Here is a 20,736-nt window from a genome sequence, read left to right as displayed (position 1 = left end):
GATCGCCATAACTTCAGGTACGGATCGTAAGTCCATTCAGTGCCATCATAACTTTGTACGGTTGTTGAACAAATGGTCATTAAGCAAGGACTACCTGTAAAGGTGGGTTATAAATCTAAACCATTACCACCAAAACAACAATGCAGTAATGCTATATCCAAATAAATTCAGTGGCCAGATTCACACAACATGCTAAAACAATGCCAAACTACCCAAACCTATTAGCCTAGTCTATTGTGGTGTGTGAACCCTGCCTCTCAATTGAATGGCTTTGAGGAAGTCCCTTGTCTCCATTTAGAATATAAGGATTGTGCTTCAGCTATGACCATTCAAAGGCCTTTGGGAAATTCTGAGATAAAAGGACCTCTTTACTCCACAGCAATTACTTTTTGATGGTTATGGGGAACCAAATGCTGTCCAGATGCTGATGAGCTATGATCCTAACATTCTTCACCTTGGCCATACTAACTGGAGCTTAGAGTAGTGGCCATAGGTACCCTCTCCTTATTATACTGATTCTAAATACAAAGATATCTGGAGTCCTTGGTGCTCTCTGAGCTTGGTTGTTTGCCTGCAGACATTTCATTACCCAACTAGGTAACATCATCAGTGCGAGTGAGTGTGGGGTTTGCTCCCTATTTATATACTGTAGTTTGCCCTGACAGTTTTGATGAGGATATGATTTCCTCCTTGGAGGTTCGTTGATTAGAGTATTGTTTTCTGCCTGATTGTTTGTTGATCCCTACTTATCTGGGTTTTGGCTGCTGGAAGGGATGTGTTTTAGTCTTTTTTGTTGCCTTCTTAGCTTTTTGTTGTCCCTGAGCTACATATATTCTCTTCTATTGGAACAGATATATCTTTTAGGTATCATTTAACAATCATTTAATTCCCATGATAAAACTGAGATAGAGCTAGCAGGAGACATTTTGTGGGGATATTGACTACAGAAGATATGACAGGAATGTCTCAGCTAAAAGAATTAGCATTTTCCCTTGTTGGAAGCAACAGCTGCCAGTGCTGAAAATTACTTATCACTTATGTATGGTTTATGTTGTGCTTTTTAATATTCTGTCTCTCTCTCTCTTCAGGAGCTGACATAGTGCAGTGGCTTATGAAGAATCTCAGTATTGAAGATCTAGGTAATATGATCATTAAATTCTAGGAAGCATTACTCTGAGGCTTGTCATTATAAAATGCAGTGGTAAATTTTGTGATTCTGTGGGATCTAAAGCTGAAAAATCAAAATTTTGTTTGGAAGTTTTGGTTGGGAAAACTGATTCCAAGCCAGAATTGATCTTGAAATGCTGTTAGGACCCAGAATTAACTCTTCTGGAATTCTCTTCTTTAACTTGATAAGAAAACTAAGAAAGTAAATACCAATCACATGCTCGATACTGTACTAAATTCTTAATAACTTTGGAGCTTTATTATTTCAAAATGTGAACATTCATTTAAAGATTAGGGGCAGAACTTTCATTGTTTTCCAAGGTGCTTTTTATTTTTATTTTTACCTTATTATTTTTTAATGGAAACATTACAGGGGGTGGAGTTTTTAAAGGATTTCTTCATAGCTTCACTTTAATAATGCATGTGATTAGATGTAAAAAAGTAGGCTATATTTGCAAATGCAATAAATCAGGAAATAAACTACCATATAAAATAAATAGAAAAAGCTTTTCTTGATACAGACAAAACTTCAGTTTTCAGAAGTCTATAGAAACAAAACAAAAAATTAAAAAGGATCTGAAAAAGCAGTAATTACTGGTTGATAATAATACCTCAGATTCAGAAAACAAGAGTGTTTAGGCAACAAGGCAAAACATCTGTGTTGAGCCTTGGTGTTTCCTAATTTTTCTTAGCTTTTTCGTCCCTGAAAATTATTGCTTTCTGTACCTGTTTGATACAGTGGAGGCCAAAATCCAGACTACATCACTATCATTGTTTTATTACAAGCTTGATGGTTTCTTCTGCTTTGAATATTAACATTTTGTCTAAAAGGCAAAATGTAGAGATAATACATCCCTTATATTATAAATATAATTATATTATACTCTCTCTCTCTGTGTCTGTCTGTGTATGCATATATATATATATATATATATATACACACACACACACACACATACACAATATTATAAATAAATTATATACAGTATATATTATATTATATTATATTATATTATATTATATTATATTATATTATATTATAGCTGTAATATATAATTATTATTTGCATAAATTATCCTTTTCAATAAACCTTAAATAAACCTTTTCAATAATCAGATCAAATTATACACAATGCATTTGATAAGATAAAAAGTGGCACATATTAAACATTAAATGTTGCAGATTTCCATTTTTCCTAAAATTACTTTCCCCTTTCTCCCCCAAAACAAGTGTAATTTTAATATTTTGAATATTTTAAATGTCCATATAGAGCTGCGTCCCATATCATCACTTCAGGATAAGGCTGCCCTATTTAGAAGCCGTTTCAGTGTTTCAAGAGAATACAGAGACTTTTGAGGGTTGTTTTTGTAAGAACGAACAAAAAGGAAGCCACGTGGCTGGAATTATACAGGGTTCATGCAGGGCCTCCCTTTCCTGACCTACAGAAGAAAAGTAGAGAGATATGCATAAGTCTGTTTTATGATATCTTCCTGCCTCCTTCCTTGCACTGTTTCCAAAAGGAAGATTTGTCAGTTTTTTTATATATGGATTTATACCACTGCCATGAGAAATCTCTCAATTTGTATTCCAGAGGAACACTTCCAAAAATGATAAATGTGCATGTGAGATCTCAGCTGGATTGCAGAATTAAGGGCCTGAGTGCCTAGACTCTAGTCAGTTTCCAGAAGGACCAGATTTTGGTTTGTCTCGTTCACTTGCAACAAATGGAGTCATTTGGCTTCATAAGCAGTCTTTTGTGTGTCCAGCCATGTGGACATTATAATAACCTTTAGACAGAAATTGTTATTTTCCTTCTTTGCAGAAATAGCCAGATTTCACCTTTTTAACTACAGCATTGCTCCACTTTTTATTTCTGGTATAAGGGCCTTTCCATTAGAATTGTATTGTTCAGATATTTATTCCCTTTTGTTTGACAGCCTGGAATCAGTTATGGGTGGCCCACATGTTATTTAAGTAAGTAAATAACTAGATATACCTGTGATGATTAATTGTTAATCCAACCCCAACACTGGGCTCAAAGCTGAATAAAGAGGTGACACTTCCATTTTTCCAAGTTTACCAATGATATCATCATATTTACTCAGAAAATTCCTGCTACCCAAGCTTTGGAAGTTGACTACAGAAAGGCATAATTGTCTGACAGGGTTCGTGTTGAATTTTTTTATAGCTGAATCAATACATCTGGGAAGCCTCATTGCAGCACAGGGATATATTTTTCCAATCTCAGATCACGTACTAACTTTAAAGGATGATGGGACTTTTTATCGTTTTCAGGTAAGGAATCTGTTTTCATTACTTGAATTACAGAATGGCCAGTTATATCTTTCCTTGCAGAAGTCCTCCAACTTCCATCTTTTACGGAGGAACAAACCTAGAATAAAGCCACCCTATTGTATACCCATCTTCTCCTAACTTTTGGCTGAACTTCTCCAGTTGTTCAACATCGCCATAGAGCTGTTTGCCTTTTAATGTAACTGATCCATTTTGGTCCAGAAAGTAAGATCTTTGTATATGTTGTGATTTTTTGGATATCATCATGATAGTTCTGATAATGTACTTTTTTGATCCTAACAGAATTTTTTTTTTTATTGGAGATGCTGAGAATTGAACTTCAGACTTTCTCAAAAGACAAGTATATGTCTTATCATTGCTAATTACTGCTTGTTTTCTTATATCCCAAACCAGGCTTAATTCCTTTTCCTACTCTTTTTATCTAACATCTGGCAACTCCAAAATTCAGTGTGGCAAAAGACTGCTTGCCAACTTTGCTGTAATTACCAGATCAATATCAATCCATTTTTGTTTTTTATTGAGTCATTCAGTCACTTTCAGTTCTTCATAACCCAGTGGGCATAATTTTGCCAGGGTTGCCTGTAAATAGCTGCTTCTTTGAGTTTTGGCAAGCTTATGCTTCTGTCTTTAGTAACAGAAGGTAGCCATCTTCTTTTCTAGGGATGCCAACCACTAGATGACAGCAAAGAGACACAGAATATCTCAAGTCTATTTCTGCCATCTAATGGTCATTTGGATTTCTGGTTGTCCTGTTTGTTCTCTTTTCTTAACCAAGACAATGTCATTTTTTCCAGTTATTGCTGCATACCCCTCCCTCCCTTCCCAGCATGATTAAATATGGGGGCAGTAAAGGTGATATAGTACCAAGGAATATTAATATTTCAGCATTCTAATAAATTCAGAGTATCTTTTCAGAAGAACCATGGCAGCCTTTTTTCAAAAAATACAGTGACATAGAGAGCAACATTCTGATCTTATATCAATTTTCTCTATATCAGGAGTTCATATATCAGCTAACAATGGATGAAAAGGTCATTTTGATGATGATGTTATTTACATTAATAGTTCTTGTCACTAGTGAAATAGAAGGGAAAGACTGGGAAATGCAGTTCTAGGATCTTTTTCAGAGAAGCCATGGAGCACCATGGTAATTTATTTGCCCTTCTTGCTCTAGCAAATGAATGAAGTAACAAAATTTCTTCAAAGTTTTATTATTGCTTGTGAAAAAACTAGCACATAGGAAATCAGGAAATGTGAAAGATAATCAAACAAAGGCTAGCTGCTTCTTTCCTGTTCTGTGATGGGCTTCCTACTTCATCATAGAAGGTTAAATGATAACGCTTCTTCTCAAGACTGCCCTTTTCTAATTTGCATTTCAGCTGGTGGAAGATCTGTTAAAATTTGTTGTGATATATAAGTTGGACCATATGCATAGGATTGCAGTCATACTGATCCTAACAAATGGGGTATTTTGCTATGGTCTGCTGTTCTCTGGTGTTGTGTGCAATCACACCTATACAGAATTATGTTGAGTTTCTGCATTTCAAAACTTATGCCTTAAAATAATTAAGTAGAGTTTGCTTATTTCATTGAGGCTTAAGCTACTAAAGTCTGAAGGACTTTAGATATTTGAATACTTACATCTTCATGATAAAGTATTATTTACTGTTTTTCAGGCTCCATACTTCTGGCCTTCAAATTGTTGGGAACCAGAAAACACGGACTATGGTGAGACTCTTTAGTGCATCTTTTGAAATGCCACTTGTAAATGTGTCTCCAATAGTTAGATTAGTCTAAAAGAAACTAGACCATGCTGACTGAGAATCCAAGAAGTTGTAATACCAACACATCTGGAGGATTACATGTTGGGGAATGCTACTATATTTGGTTTCACAATATGAAAGAAAGTCAGTGGTTGCCAGCATTTGTACAAATAATGAGCAGGAATTATACAAGCAGAGTACCCTAACAGAACATATAAAAATATTTTCTGTGAACTTGCAATCCACTCCCTGTCCCTCCATCTTTAAACAACAACCTGCTTGGCTCGAAGGAGAGGAAGCCTCATTATCTGCTCGACTTGAGTTGAGAGCTGCCCTGGAAGTATTTGCCATCCAGCTACTGACTGACTGGCTGGGAGGGCTTCACTTAAGGGGTTTGCCTCTTTGGGGAATTGTAAGGGTCAGGTTCTAGGAGAAAGGGTCCAGACTGAGAATCCTGGAGTGTGAAAACAGTCGTGAGTCACCCTTGACTGGTGAGAGCTGAATTAGAGAACAGTGGCTTAGAGTGAAAGCTGGAATTCTGTCTTAAGCATTTAAATATGTTTCTATAATGGTGGTGTATGGGCTGGATCAGTGATTTTCACAGCTCTCTGTGGAATTTCAGTTATATTCCCCTGCTTCTTGGAGTGTTAAAATATCTGTAGAGAGTGAGGGATGTCCATAGATTGGAGATGCAGGGGAGAAGGAGAAGACATTGGGGATAAAATCCAGATGGCTGCAAATCATCACCCCTTCAGTTTCTATTTCCCCCCTTCAAATGCCTGGTGGCCTGGAGGCAAGCACCCTGCCTCCTGATCTTAATGCAAATGCTAGATCAATTCACCAAGACTTCATGGATGGGAAAGGTAACCTGCAAATTTGCAAAGCCCTTCAAGGATAAAAGTGACAACTTGATGCTGATTTGAATGCTGCTTTTGATATGACATGCACTGCACCACCACCTAATTGTATAAGATCATTTTCAGTTTATGAGGCCTAAGAAAAAGAACAAGACACTTGTGGCCATTTAGTCTATCATATGCTCTCTGGACTCCTATCCACCTTGGCTTACTCAAGCTAGCAAAGGGGATTTACTGGATGTTTACAAAGGCTGGTAAACATAATTTTTGCATGATGAAATAGTATCTGCAGATTTTAAGTGGTCTGCCCATCTGTGAAGAAACCCTTCTTGCATCCAGAGATTTTGTTCACTACTACCCAGTCAAAAGCTCCTCTTTTGGGGGCAAAGTGCATTTTATATTGTTGTGGAAGTAACTACATTGATTGCCAATTAGCTACTGAACCTGTTTGTTTGATTCTTGATATATAAGGCCCTAAACAACTGGGGGCCAGAATATCTGACAGATGCTCATTAGCTAGACAGGGATAATTGTTATCTCTGGATGTTTAGTTTTGTAAATTGTGTTATGGGGGTGGGGTGGGGGGTGGGTTAACTCTCTGTGCACTGCCCAGAGTCACTTTGGCAAAATTGCCTGAGGAAGTTCTCCTGTGTGCAACTTCAGAAAACCCAGAATACCATTTTGTCATTATTTGCTGAGAGGCCTCCTCAATGGTGGTACCTTCATTCTGAAATGCTGTCCCTTCTGAAATTCTTGAAGGCCTTTGACAATAGCTCATATGAAAGATCCACCACTTCACCCAGACCTCCCATGTATATGTGCTACATGTATGGTCTAAACCAAACACATATTTATCATTGGATAAATTCTCAAGTTTGCACTTTCAGCTGGTAGTGTGTTCTTTCATTTAAAACAATTTAGCTGCATCAACTTTTTATACAATGATTCTACTTATTTTATACAATGATTCTACTTTAGGTCTGTAAAGTAAAGGAAAGCTGAAGTAAGATCATAAGCACCATCGTGGTTTCACTTAGTGACTACTTCACTTAACGACCAAGTTGCCAGTCCCAATTGTGGTTGCTAAATGAGGACTACCTGTGTAGAGAAGTACACTGAGCATTTCAGTTCAAATGGGGATATGAACCAGGGTAGGAAGAGACAACCTTAGGCTGCGGGGTTGCATGTGGTCATTAAATTAATTCATTTGTGTGTCCTGGAGCCCTTTTTGTATCATCATCAGCCCTCTTATTGGGGTCCTTGGCTCCTAAAAAGTCTTAATTGCAACTCCTGACCAACAAATGTTTGGCCATCCTTGGTGGCCAAGGCCTGAGGACTAGGTTCTCATTTTATTTTCATTTTATTCTGAATTGCATTGAAACAGTTTAGTAATTTTCATTGGTCTGTGAAAATGTCCTCAGATGAATGGCACAGTTATTTGAGTAGAGCAGTACTGCCTAGGACAGTTCCGTAAACACAGCATTTAACACAGAAGTTGATTGAGACCCTGTTCTGTTCATTTAAAACAGTTGGCCTGAATGCAGTCCCTCCTTATAGATAAGGACTACATAATTCAATAGAGGAAACATTGTCCAATGTTATTGCTGTTTAACAACATTAATCTTACCTCTAAGGAAAGGTTAGGTTCAGTTCTGTGGATGAATTTAGTTTGTTTTAAAATAAATGGTAATATACATGTGGCTGATCAATAAATTATTATCAGACCCAAAGTAGCAATCTCCATTATAGTAGTAAATGAAAATGGAGCTTCACTGAGACAGAAGGAGGAAGAAAAAGAGAGGTGGTAGAAGGGGTGGTAGGCTTTTTTGTTAGGCTGATGTCTGGCTTCAGGAAAGAAATAGCCATGGTTTATGAGCTAATAAACCATAGTGTTTTGAATTAAGTGCTGAAGGACTGAGTACTAAGGCATAAAGGTAATATGTTAGCATGGTTATCTTTATCTGTCTCTGTGCATTATTGGTATCTCTTCTACAGCTCTCCCCTCATGCAGAAATGATAAAATCAATTTTTCCATTCAGCCTGGACCTTGGTAAAGGAAATGAATGTATCTGTATTCATAATATGAGAGCTTCTGGAAGTGTTTCTTCTACAGGCTGACCAAAACTTTCTATTACTACACAAACATATAGACAGGTTCACATTTTCACCACAATATATATAGTAGAGGGGATTGTGGTCAGTTATAGAATTAAAGTACTATAACAGTAGCAGGAATATAAAGGGAGTGCCTTATAATCTTGGACACATTCATAATTCAGTTGACTTTGTAAATAAAAAATGGGAATACAAATCTGTCTCTCATGAAAAATGCAATTTTTAAATTGTTTATTGCCTAGTCAGCAAGGGTATGGGCAGTGTGACACAAGCAGTCCTGTGGCTCTGCAATGCATGTCCCACGCCTTTTCTACGTGCACTGTAACATTGCACACATGCCCCAAAGGGGCAGGGCTTGCAGCACAGTGCTGCAACTTTGCTTTCATCATGCTGAGAAAAGCAATAAAAGCCTCAGTGCTGCGTGTAGTACAGTTCATCAAGCACTTCTAAATCCTAAATAAAATAAAATAAAATAAAATAAAAATAAAATAAATTCTAAATCCAAGCAAGGCATTTATAAGCTTGTGCTTGACACACATTGAAACTTTAGTGAAAGTTCTAACAATTCGATCCTGTACATGCCTACTGAGAGCAAGTTTCATCTGTTTTCATACGTTACTTTTAGGTAAGTGTAGAACTGCAACCAAAATATATAGCTTTGGTTAAATCATGCAATTATTATTTCTATTGTATTTCATCTTCCTATTGCCTCACAATGCCATATTCTGTCTCTTGCTCACCAACATAACACATCTTTTTCTCTTATGTAACATTATTGTTGCAGGTTTTAATACAATAAAGTACTTTTTAAATCATTGTTAGCCAATTGCCTTATGGGTGGGAAAAAGAGTTATAAATATTATAAATAGTAATAGTAGTAATGATAATTATATGCTACCAAGTTGGTGTCGACTCTTGGCGACTATATAGATATTCTCCAGGAAGGAGGGAGCACATTCCAGGAAGGGGGGGGGCGAGACAAGAGACAACACGGCTCATGGGAAGAGGAAGAGATTTAGGATAGCCACTCCCTAGAATCTCCTAGAGTATATCCACTAGGTTAGAGTAATACAGATTTAGTCTGGCAAGCTTCTGTCTATATGAGGTAAGTGATAAAAGAACTGAACTTGGCTGGACTGTTTCTCTGTCATTCTTAGGCTGGGCCTGACAGGAACACCTTATCATCTGATCCTTCAGGCCTTCTAGAAAGTATTGAAAACCTGGTTACTTGCCCAGGCATGAGGTTCATGAAGTTAGTGAAGCCCTGTTAGGTTGATATTATTATATTATATTATATTATATTATATTATATTATATTATATTATATTGTATTGTATTGTATTGTATTGTATTGTATTGTATTGTATTGTATTGTATTGTATTATATTATAATTTTTTTTTACTCTTGGCTGCTGTCATTGTTTTGAATTATATGTTTAGCATGGTATGTTTTAAGATTTTATGCTGTGGTTTCTGTTTAAACTTTGTTCACTGCCCATAGTGGCTATGGCCATAAACAAACAAACAAATAACTTGAATAATTGCAATCAAAAGCATTACAAGTAAGACCTCTCCAACCACAGCAACTTTTTTTGACAAATATTTGAAATAATAGCTTCATGGGTTCCAACAGGTTTGGCTACTTGTTAAATTATTTTTGCAGTTCTGGAAATTAACACTTTGCATGTGATCCTCCAGTTGTGCTCTTGGAAATGTTGTACAGGTAGTCCTCAATTAATGACCATTTGTTCAGCAACTGTTCAAAGTTACAACAGCACTGAACAAATGGTATTTACACCTGATTCATGAAGTTATGGCCGTTGGAGGACCCCTATGGTCTTGTGATCAAAATCCGAGCGCTTGGCAGCCCACCTGCATTTAGGACCACAGGGTGTGCTTCAACAACCCCCACCTATCTCCCCCCCCATCTCCGCCCTTTTGGCCCCCTGCAGATCGAGACTCACTCTGCTACTCCGAGCTGACCTTTACCATCTTCTTTCTCCCGCTACTGGTGAGGCACACCCAACCTGGCCCTTCATGAGGCAGCTGGTGGCCACATGAGGCCTTCTTCTCAAGGTCACACCTGGCCTTCCTGAGGCCTCATGAAGTTTCATCATAAGATCTTGGGAAGAAGGCATCATGCGGCCATCAGTTGCCTCATGAAGGGCCAGGTTGGGTGTGCCTCACCAGTAGCGGGAGAAAGAAGATGGCAAAGGTCGGTTGGGGGTGGTGGAGTGCAGGGCGGCAGGGGCCGTGAAGTTCAGGGTGGTGAGGGCAGCTGCAGCTGGGGTGGCTGGGGCTTCATGCCACAGCGCTGGCCTGGGCTGGGACAGCTGCGGCTTTGTGCCTCAGTGCTGGGCCGGGCTAGGGCAGCTGCAGCTTCAAGAAGGGCCAGGCCAGGTATGCCTCATCAGCAGCAGGAGGAAGAAAACAGTGAAGGTCAACTGGGGGCAGCAGGGGCAGTGGATGTAGGGTGCCCTACTGCCCCCAGCAGCAACCACCCCTAGCCCGGCTGCACTTGTACCATTTACTTGCAAACCGCCCAGGACTCGCAACTTCCTGCCAGCTTCCCCAATGACTTTGCTTGTGGGAAGCTGGCAGGAGGTCCTTGCTTAGCAACCCGCGATTCTCATTTAATAATGGCAACAGGGACTGCTGGGATTGCCATTGCTAAGCAATGTAGTCACGTGACATCATGCTTTACAACCACATTGTTTCCAGTCCCAATTACCATCGTTAACTGAGGACTATCTGTATTATGAATATATCACGTTAAACAAAATTTAATTTTGTTAATCAAACCTAAAGTAGTCTCTTCAATTAAAGAAATGTACAATTTTCACAATGTTGCATCTATATGTAAGAATGCCATTGTCCTAGTAGAAACAGCCACTTCAGAAGGAGTTACTTGATTCCTTCTTCCTTCTTCCTCCTCCCCCTCCCCTTCCCCTTATCCTTCTCCTTCTTCTCCTTCGCATACCTTTAATGGTGTATTTTGCTGTTGTTTGTTTCTCTCTGTAGCCATCTATCTTTGCAAGAGGACCATGCAGAATAAAGCTAGACTGGAACTGGCAGATTATGAAGCAGTGGGTATACTGATTTTACAGTTCCAAAGTGTGATATCCTCAAAATTGAATGTCATCTTATATTAAATTATATGGGCAGCATCACTGTCTATCAGGACTGATATTAGATTATAATTTCTCAGAAAATATGCTTAGGGTAGGAGCAAAATCAGAAAGAAACATGTTTTCCTTTTGACTTAGGTTCATGGGGAGCAAACATTTGGTTTATCTACATTATGCCTTTCCCCAGGGAGCTTAAGGAAGCTTACATGGAAGCCTACCCCTAATTTTATTCCTGCAACAACAATCCTTTATGGAAGGTTGGGCAGAGAGAGAGAGAGAGAGACAGACAGACAGACTCAAAATCAGTCAGTGAGTTCTGTGGTTGAACATGGACTTGAACTTGGGTTTCTCTATTATTCAGCAATGCTGCAAGTAAGTGCCATGGCTTTTTACAGCCCCAAATATTTTTTTAAGAGCCAAGATTTTAGTGGAACTTGACCCTCCTTAATTTGTGCTCATTCTGCTTCATTCCCCTTTACAAATGGGGGCTACTCAAGAAAAAACAGCACTCTTATTTACCTATAAACAATTGTCACTGAGTAGTTTCTTAAGGCACTCAGGATGCTTCCTCTGGTTCCTCCAAGATTTTCCACAAGGTCTGGAGAAGATAATGTGCACTAAATGATTTTAAATTCCTTTATTGGAGTAAGTAGTCCTATAGTACTGCTTGAAAGGATTATAGCATTATCAGAGTACAATGCTATATTTTATAATGCTACTTAAAAATCTTTTTAAAAATAAAACTATTCAGTTGCTGCTTGCTAAAATGATAGAAACTCCTAAGTGTCCATTCTCCCCACCTTGCGTTATATGAAAATGTATGTGTGTTAATGTAATATAATTTTCATGAAGTATAATTGTACTATTAGATTAAGTGCTGACTCAAAGGTATATGGTGACTGTAGACTTCATTGGCAGACAATGCCACTTCTGCCAATGCAAAAGAGGGGCAGCATTAGTGGCCCCTATGCTTTGGTGCACTAGGCCAGTGCCTACTTGACCTTAGCCTAAAGCCGGCCCTGATTATATTAATTATATATAAATATATAATATTATATTAAATATATATTCATTATACAATTATATAGTAGTGTATAAGCCCACTCAGCACATTCAGGTTATTAAATAGATTCAAAATATAGTTACTAATTGCACTGACACTTCTTTTAAGATATTCATTCTTCAAATATTTCCACATAACAGTAGTATAGGATGTGTTATTCCTATAGTGGCGAATACAAGTAACATGTGGTTTGTCGTGGCAAAAGGTAATTGCCCAATTTGGTATCTTCCAGATGAGTTAGACCACAGATCTCACTAGGTAGGAAGGATGGGTGTTGCAGGACACCAGTTTGGGGAAGGCTGAGATAGTCTTGCTCTATTGCCAAATAGTGTAGTAACTGCTGAATCAGATTCAGTGCCTCTAGGCCTGGAGTGATGTTTGGACTCAACACCATCACTGCATCCCCCCTCCAATTCAATCCCTGACCTCAATACTTGTTTGCTTCCAAGTAATCTGTACTTAAGACAGCTCTGAACATCCTTTTAAATGTAAACAGATTAAAATGGAGAACAACCAACAACACAGATGGCAATATCCATTAATCCCCAAACACCCTACAGAAAAGCTCTATTTTAACTAATTTCCAGAAGACCACCTCAGAGGGGGCTAATCTAGGTTCCAAAAGGAGGCTGTTCCAAAGTACAAAAGCCATTATCAAGAAATAATTTCTCCGGGCTCAACCCCATCACATCAAGAAAATGGGGCACCACTCACAATTTCTCTTGGGATAACCTTATTGGATGGATATATTCTGGTTGGAAAAGGCAGTCCTGCATGTACCTATGTGGCCATCAATAAGTTTTAAAGGTTAAAACCTGCACTTTAAATTGCACCCAGAAACCTATTAGCAGCTAAAGCAGGACCTGTAAAATAAGCTTATGCTGATGAGCATGAACCAGTAAGTGGGCTGCTGCCCCTGAACTACTTGCAGTTTCTGAAAGGTCTTCAAAGGAAACCCAGCATAGAGTAAATTGTAATCATCCAGTGGAGTATTGAGAAATGCATCACTGAATTCAGTTGTAATGTATATGGGATACAATAATCACTGTAGCAAGATCCTTCTGCTCCAAGTAGGGATGCAAATGGTGCACCTGCTGAAGCTAGGCAAAGGTCCTCTTGGCCATGATGTCCACCCATCCATCCAGTGGTAGCTGTCAGTCCTGGAGGAGTCCCATCATGGACCTGCTCCTTCAAGGATAGTACTTCCACCTCCACACCAGAGGTGACAGAGAACAGTGATAAACAAATAGCAATTCTGTCTTGCTTAGGATCAACTTTATTCTGCTTTATCCTATCCTGCATCCACAGCCTCCAGGAATTAGGACACAACCTTAACAGCATCTCTGGCAGGGCCTGGGATGGCGATAAATAGCTGAACATCATCTGCATATGGATGATAGCCACCCCAAACTGGTGGATGATGTTAAAAAAGCTTCATATAAATTTTTAAAAGCAAGACTGAGAACACTGTGGCACTGGACAAGGGAATCACCATGGGGCTGAATTCTCCTCCCCCACAACCACCTACTGGAGCTGCCTACTAAGTAAGAAGGAAAGGCAGTAAAAGAGTGCCTCCAGTTCCCAGCCCTCACAGCCATTCCAGAAGAATACCATGGTTCAAGGTATGACAAACTGGCAAAAGGATCAAGAGGGGTATACTATGCCATTCATGTCCTGAAAAAAGTAATTAATCAATGCTGTCTTAGATCTCATGTCTAGGCCTAAACCCTGTCTGAAAGAGATAATAATAATCCGCTTCTACTAGAGGACTCCAGAGCTGAATTCCTAAAGGGGAGGTTGGATACTGAGTTAATTATTGTCAAAAACAATCAGATCCATGGAGGGGCTGTTAAGGATGGGGGGTCTACAGCTTCTTCAAGACTTCAGATATCACCTTCTCCTGATGCAAGGCACTGACAGCTTCATGAACTCAGCCTGACATGCACCCTTCAGTCCCAATCAGAAGAGGCATGGGTCTAATCCACAGGTGGCAGGGGTCATGCCAGAGACTTCCCTATCCATTTCATCAGAGTCAACAGACCAAAAGGAGTCCCAGATAACATGGCCAGACATTGGAGTCACTACATCAGACTTCAGTGAATCTAAGCAATTTTGATAGCAAAAGGCTATGCAAAATGGTTATAGCAGCCAGGCAGTCCTCACATTGTATGCACCAGTATAGGCATTCCAACAGCTGGCCCAAAGGTCTCAGGGCAGTCTTCCTTCATGATTTCCAAATTATCTGGGGGTCTTCTAAGCAGTACGTCAACATTTAGAACTGAAATCACCAAGATTCTTCTGTTTTCATGTGCCTATAATTTAAGAGCCTAAAAAGAGGAAGACCACACTGAGCATTAATATTCTTCACCCACTTCTTCTTTCTCTTCTTGGAGAAAATCTCCATCTGGATTCTGGAAACTTATAAAAATAGAAAATAACTCTTGGGCTGGTGAAAAATCTATCATTCTCTAACTCACCTAGTGCCTGTTAAATGTAGTGGTGACTGATTCTTGCACAGCTTGATGTGCATAGAGGTTTAAATTTACATTCCTTCCCACAATCTGTACAGAATTGCCAGTTGTCTGTTTATAAACCATCCAACTATGGTATACGGACAATATTGCACACTGCATTGTAATTTTCCCAGTGTTTTTATTCTTATACCTTTCTACCATCATTATTTGCACACCATCAGCTAGTGAATTGTGCTAATCATAAAAATTCTTGACAAATCAACAAAAGCCTTATTCAGCATCCACAGTCACACTTTGGTATATCCACAGAGAAGGTGTAGCATTAAATTCAGTTCTGTTGGAAGTATTGAGAGTCAGACTCATTAAATAACATCCACTAATTAGATCATTTCTCCACCTCCACCCCAAACTGATCACTCACATAATGAAGAACCATATCCATACTGGTCTGTGTAAGTGCAGAGAAGAATGCTATATAAGTTTCACTACAGTTTTATTTAAGAATAGAAAATGCTACTTTTAAAAACACCATAAAGTTCTTATGGCTGGATGGAACTGGTTTTGCTTCTTTCTCTCACGTGTTTAGATTTTTTACTCCATTCTGTCTGAGATGGTGTCTCCTTTTTAAGGCAGAAATGGGGGGTCTGCTGTTAGGGGGACTTACATTACAGTACATTTGTAAGAAAAAATAGACTCCCATTAGTTTCGTGATAGCAGGTACAATTGTAAGTAACAAAATGGCTAACGTTCAACTGATAATTATATATCTCTTAGCTCCATGTCCCTTGCCTATAAAATATGAATGCTTCCTTTGACCAGGCCCTCATGCAACTCTTATTTAGCATTTTTGGTGTAAATCGTTGCATCTTTATGTGAGTCATTTTAAAAGTATGACTCATGTTATACAGTAGGCAATGGATTTCACATTCCAATACTTAAGGTCTTGCTTCGGGTTGCTGAGCCTCTGGATTCTTGTGGGGAGGTCAATTGTACTAGCCTAAAATCTTCTTGCCAATAATTCAAAGTATTCAGTTTGCACACTTTGCATATAATGGATTTGTATCTTGGAAGGCAAATTCAATATTTCACTATCCCATTGTGATGCCTGAATCAATTATTTTTACCCACACTAGTCAACATGTCACATTAGATAAGAGGGTTCTGTTAAATTGTTGTGGTTTATTTGTATTGCCATGGCATAGATCATTGCAACAGCATACAGCATAGCAGCCTTCTCCAACCTGGGGCCCTCCAAATGCTTTGGGACTACAATTTACAGAATTCTCAATACTTCTGAAAGGCACCAAGTATGGGAAAGCTAATGTTTAGGAAAATGGTGAGCACTACAGAAAAGCATGTAGACATAATGACTGTACTACATGGGTACAAAGCTTGGTACTTTTGAGTTAGGCACAAATCAGTTGAAAATTATGTACCTTTAAAAGCCTACTAAAGTTAGTAAGGACTTACTTGAATTTCTCCCATTAAATCAATGAGACCATAGAAGTATGAGATGACATTTTCTTTATATATAACGGGCATACAGATCAAAATGAAGATCATAGGTGTTATCTATGTGTAAAACAAACCCTACAAGAACAAAACTGTTTCCAAAATATCAAGGTTCAAAACATCAGCAAATGTACAAACACAAGGTGTGTATCCCATTAATTCATTTTCCTGTACTCAGTGCAAATTCCCTTCTTGGCATTTTCCCCATCACTTTCATTTTCAGCTTAATAGGATCTACCTAATAGCCAGATTTCCTATTGGTGATTCTTCTGACTGTTAGTTCTCCTTACTATTGTTGTTGTTTTTGTTGTTGTTGTTGTTGTTGTTGTTTTCCTCTCCCCTTAGGAGAACTTAGCAAGACTTCAGAGAGCTTTTGCCAGAAAGTGGGAATTCATCTTTATGCAAGCTGAAGCACAAGTCAAGTAGGTGTTTGCAGCACAAAAAACCAAATGATTGAAAACTGTGGGGATACAAAATACATGATAATGATAAAATATACTTTCTCAAGCTTATACCTGAAGGTTAAATTCTCCTCCCACCACTGAACATATTTCTGTAGTTTGTACTCATTGTTAATTGATATTAGATGAGTGTTAATCTCTTTGCCACCCAAGCAGCCTCATTCATAACCTGCCACCCCCTCCAACCCTTTATGGTTAGAAGCCTTTGAGATGACACAGCCACATCTTGGCTGGCATATCAGAGAGGAAAGAAATCTGAGCTCCAGACCTGAGAAGCCCAGGCTGAGCACAACATGCCTTCATGATGCCAATGGCTGCACAATAGGATATACTAAATTTTACATGGCACCATTAGCAAGAGATTTGATGCAACGGGTTAGATCCATCAGTTGACATAATAGGCATGGAATACCCTATGAAACAGCAGGGAGGAAGGAGACTGTACGCTACCTGCCTGGCCAGGAGGCTGGGGGACAGGTCTCCCCTCTATCTTTTCTTACAGATGTCAGGATATACCATGTGAACAGTTTATGACAGATGAGGTTAGAACCCTGCTGTTCCCTGGTAATTCTCTGAGCAGCCACACTAGGAATAGGCTTTTTAGCAGCACACAGATGGGTGGAACTGTGGAAAGTGGAACTGGACCATGTCATGCTTCTTTCATATTAACCTTTCCTTCCCAGACCCTCAGCATCACAGCTGGCAGGCCAATTCTGCCTCTCTCAGTGGAAGTCATCAGTAACCAGAAATGTGCAGCTCTGGTGTGAAGATTCTGCCAGAGTTTAAATTTGCCTTCCCTAAATTGGTGTCTTCCACATGTGTTGGAACTGCACATCCAGAGGTAGAAATTCTGGGCTTTCTAATCCCAGCACCTCTGGAAAGGTACCAGGTTATTAGGTGGATTTAGGCCATTACCTTTCCTTCATCCTGCCTGCAAAGTATTTTCTCTGTATCGTATGTGAAATGGGCAAGTAGGAGTATTTGAGTTATCTGAAGCTATACTGAATCATCATCTTCTTTTTCAAACGGTTGTAGCAAAACACTTTATTTCCTTAATTGATAATTTATGCCTTGTCCTTTCTATCTCAAAAAAAGTAGAGGGAAAAAGCAGCTTACATCCTTCATTAAAAAATGAAGATCCTTCATTAAAAAAAGAAGAAAAGCAGCTTACGTCCTTCATTAAAAATAAGATGCATGACAAAACAATAAAATGAATTGGAAACAAAATGTAAATAGGGAAGAGAGATTGAAATAGTCTGCAAAATATTACTGAATGTTTAAAAAAGTAAATACTGTTGAAATACTGAAAGACACATAGGACATTAAATCAAATCCATTCTCTGACCCCAAAAGTATGTATTTTGTGCTTTGAATATCGTCCTGCCAATTAAAACTGGAATCTTCTGATTACTTCACTAAACCTTTAATGGCTTAATCCACTGATTCAGTCATACAGGAAATTAATCAGAAGTAAGTGATGTTGCTACAGATTACTTTATTAACATGGAAAAGCTTTTGAAATTTCATTTGAGTCTTGCTGTCTACAATTCAGTTCATTTTTATGATGTTCATACATATCTGAGCAGTGACATGGGAATACTCTATGTCTGTGTACACACACATGTGATATGTTTCCTCTATTCCTAACCTCATTCATTTGATGGCCTTTCTGCTCTGACATGTTTTCCCACTACTATCCGCTGGGCATCCTTGAAGCCTCAGGCTACATTAAATGAGCTGCATTAGTCAATGTCAACCACATGGTTAAGTGTGGATGTTCATTGTTAAACTTTTGCTGCTAAAGCTGTTAGATTTATGGGCCTAATATTAAGTACTTAGATTTAACAATTGTGGCTATCACATATTCTGTAATTCCCTTCTTGGAGTTGTCAACATTTGTGGGGAGGGGTGGCATAAAAGCTGAGTTCATAACCACCTTTGACTGATATCACAGGTATAATGCAGTTCCTGTAAAACCATATGGGTTGGATATTTAGGCCTAGCTTAATTGCCATATTTCCCCATGTCACTCCAAACAAGGCTGCATTTAGTCTGGTGTATTCTTATTCACCACTAATAAATAATTTCAGGCTATAGTTTAAAACTCCCAGCTGTATGTGGAAAGAATTGATTCTTAGATGGCTTATGGTGGTTGGATGGATGGTTATACAGAAGGATGTCATGAGCACTATCTTTTTGGTGTAAGGATTTCAGACAGCTGTTTTCTGCAAAACCTAAATTGAAGAGCCCATTGGCTGTACAGGTAGTCCTTGTTTAGCAATTGCCTCATACAGTGACTGTTCGCAGTTACAACAGTGATGAAAAAGTAACTTTGCAACCAGTTCTCACATTTACAACCTTCACAAGTCTGTAAAGCAAAGTAAAGCTGAAGTAAGACCATAAGCACAGTTGTAGTTTCACTTAGCAACCACTTCGCTTAACAACCAAGTTGCCAGTCCCAATTGTGGTTGCTAAATGAGGACTATCTGTATTCACACTATATGCTGAGCCAAATTAACCAACCACATTTTAGCCTAGGATACTGGACAATTCTATAATGCAGTTAGTTGAAATTTGGACTAATGCAGGTGCAAATACAGCCTTGAGTGTATGATGGAGAGAGGGATACAATTCGATTTGATATAGCAGGATGCTCTGTATACATGTTTTCAGCTAAAAGTTCATAATGAAGAATAATACGAATTCTCATGCAGGTCAGGATTACATCCAAAACTGCTTTTGGTTCTATTTTATTTGTTCTCTTTTAGAATTGACAGAAAAAAGGATAAAACAGAAAGGAAGATTTTGGATAGTCAAGAAAGAGCTTTCTGGGATGTCCATAGGCCAGTGGTAAGATTAACTTACTTGTTACTCTTTTATAATCAGTTAATTGTAAAATATCTGGAGGAACAATGGTGATGTGTCTGTACTTTGGTTGCATCTTCTCAACCTAATGGCCACCAAGAGCAATAGATGTAAGTCAGAGCTAGTTGGGGATTTCCTCTTCAACATTACCTAGCATGCCTCTAATTGGTCAGACTGATATTCTCAGGGCATCATCACTTTTAGGACCTGCTCCTTGATCCCACCATCCTTTTTGGTTTCCTCTGGTAATAGATACTGTGCCAAGTTCCAAGTTATATAGAAACAGCAGTATTTGTTGCAAACGATGATGACACCAAAATAATGACCCATGCATGGTGATGTCATCATACAAATGCTGTAATTATATCTTGACATATGAAGCATATGCTGCTAGATAAAGCTACTCCCACATCTTCACCTTTAAATGAGCTGGCAAACAAACCAGGAAGTTGTCAGTTAACTATAATATGGGAAATGGATGAAAGCCAAGATATTAAACCAAAGTTTGAAGTTGATTTATCCTTCCTTGTTTGGAAATTGTTTATCATAGTTTCTCAGTTTGAGCAAAATGGAAACTATATTTTAATAAATGATTTCTTGATTTGTTGTCTGGTTCAAACAAAGCAACTGCATGCAGCAACAAAGGCTTGTCCATATCACACCTTTTTAAGCTCATAAATGGTTGTCTGAATCAACAATGAGAGAGATTCCAAAACTGGTTTCCTTTATTAACAAAGAAATATATAGATAATCAGGCTCTTAGCAAGCAAAGCCAAGAGCCCCAATGTCAGGGCAACACAAACTCTATATAGATTACATCACATTCTAAGGAGTTGCATCACATTCTAAGGAATACAAATAGTCCACATTTAGCAACTGTTCTGTTATGACAATGATGAAAAAGGGCAATGCCAAAGAATGCTCAAACTATCACACAATTGCACTCATTTCACATGCTAGCAAGGTTATGCTCAAAATCCTACAAGCTAGGCTTCAGCAGTACGTGAACCGAGAACTA

At 38.5% G+C, this 20,736-nt stretch overlaps 1 protein-coding gene across 9 annotated transcripts in view; it reads left to right on the top strand.

Annotated features, from left to right (window-relative positions):
* Positions 1-20,736, top strand: part of RGS6 (regulator of G protein signaling 6) — a 250,205-nt gene that overhangs the window by 169,391 nt on the left and 60,078 nt on the right. For all 9 annotated transcript variants that reach the window (XR_015797013.1, XR_003084542.2, XM_088145566.1 and 6 more), the window contains 6 exons: positions 1,089-1,139; positions 3,356-3,462; positions 5,157-5,208; positions 11,237-11,301; positions 16,738-16,814; positions 19,622-19,703. Coding sequence is in view for 7 of the 9 variants with exons in the window: in XM_088145566.1 (XP_088001692.1) it covers positions 1,089-1,139; positions 3,356-3,462; positions 5,157-5,208; positions 11,237-11,301; positions 16,738-16,814; positions 19,622-19,703 (434 nt within the window). In the remaining 2 variants the exon portion in view is untranslated. The remainder of the gene's footprint in view (positions 1-1,088; positions 1,140-3,355; positions 3,463-5,156; positions 5,209-11,236; positions 11,302-16,737; positions 16,815-19,621; positions 19,704-20,736) is intronic.

This window comes from Python bivittatus, unplaced genomic scaffold, assembly GCF_059951505.1.
Source record: "Python bivittatus isolate LINGU-HERP-01145 unplaced genomic scaffold, Pbiv_v1 ctg000480_np1212, whole genome shotgun sequence".
In the NCBI taxonomy this organism is placed as follows: domain Eukaryota; kingdom Metazoa; phylum Chordata; class Lepidosauria; order Squamata; family Pythonidae; genus Python; species Python bivittatus.
The sequence above is the reverse complement of the archived record's forward strand: the minus strand, read 5'-3'. Positions and strand labels throughout refer to the sequence as shown.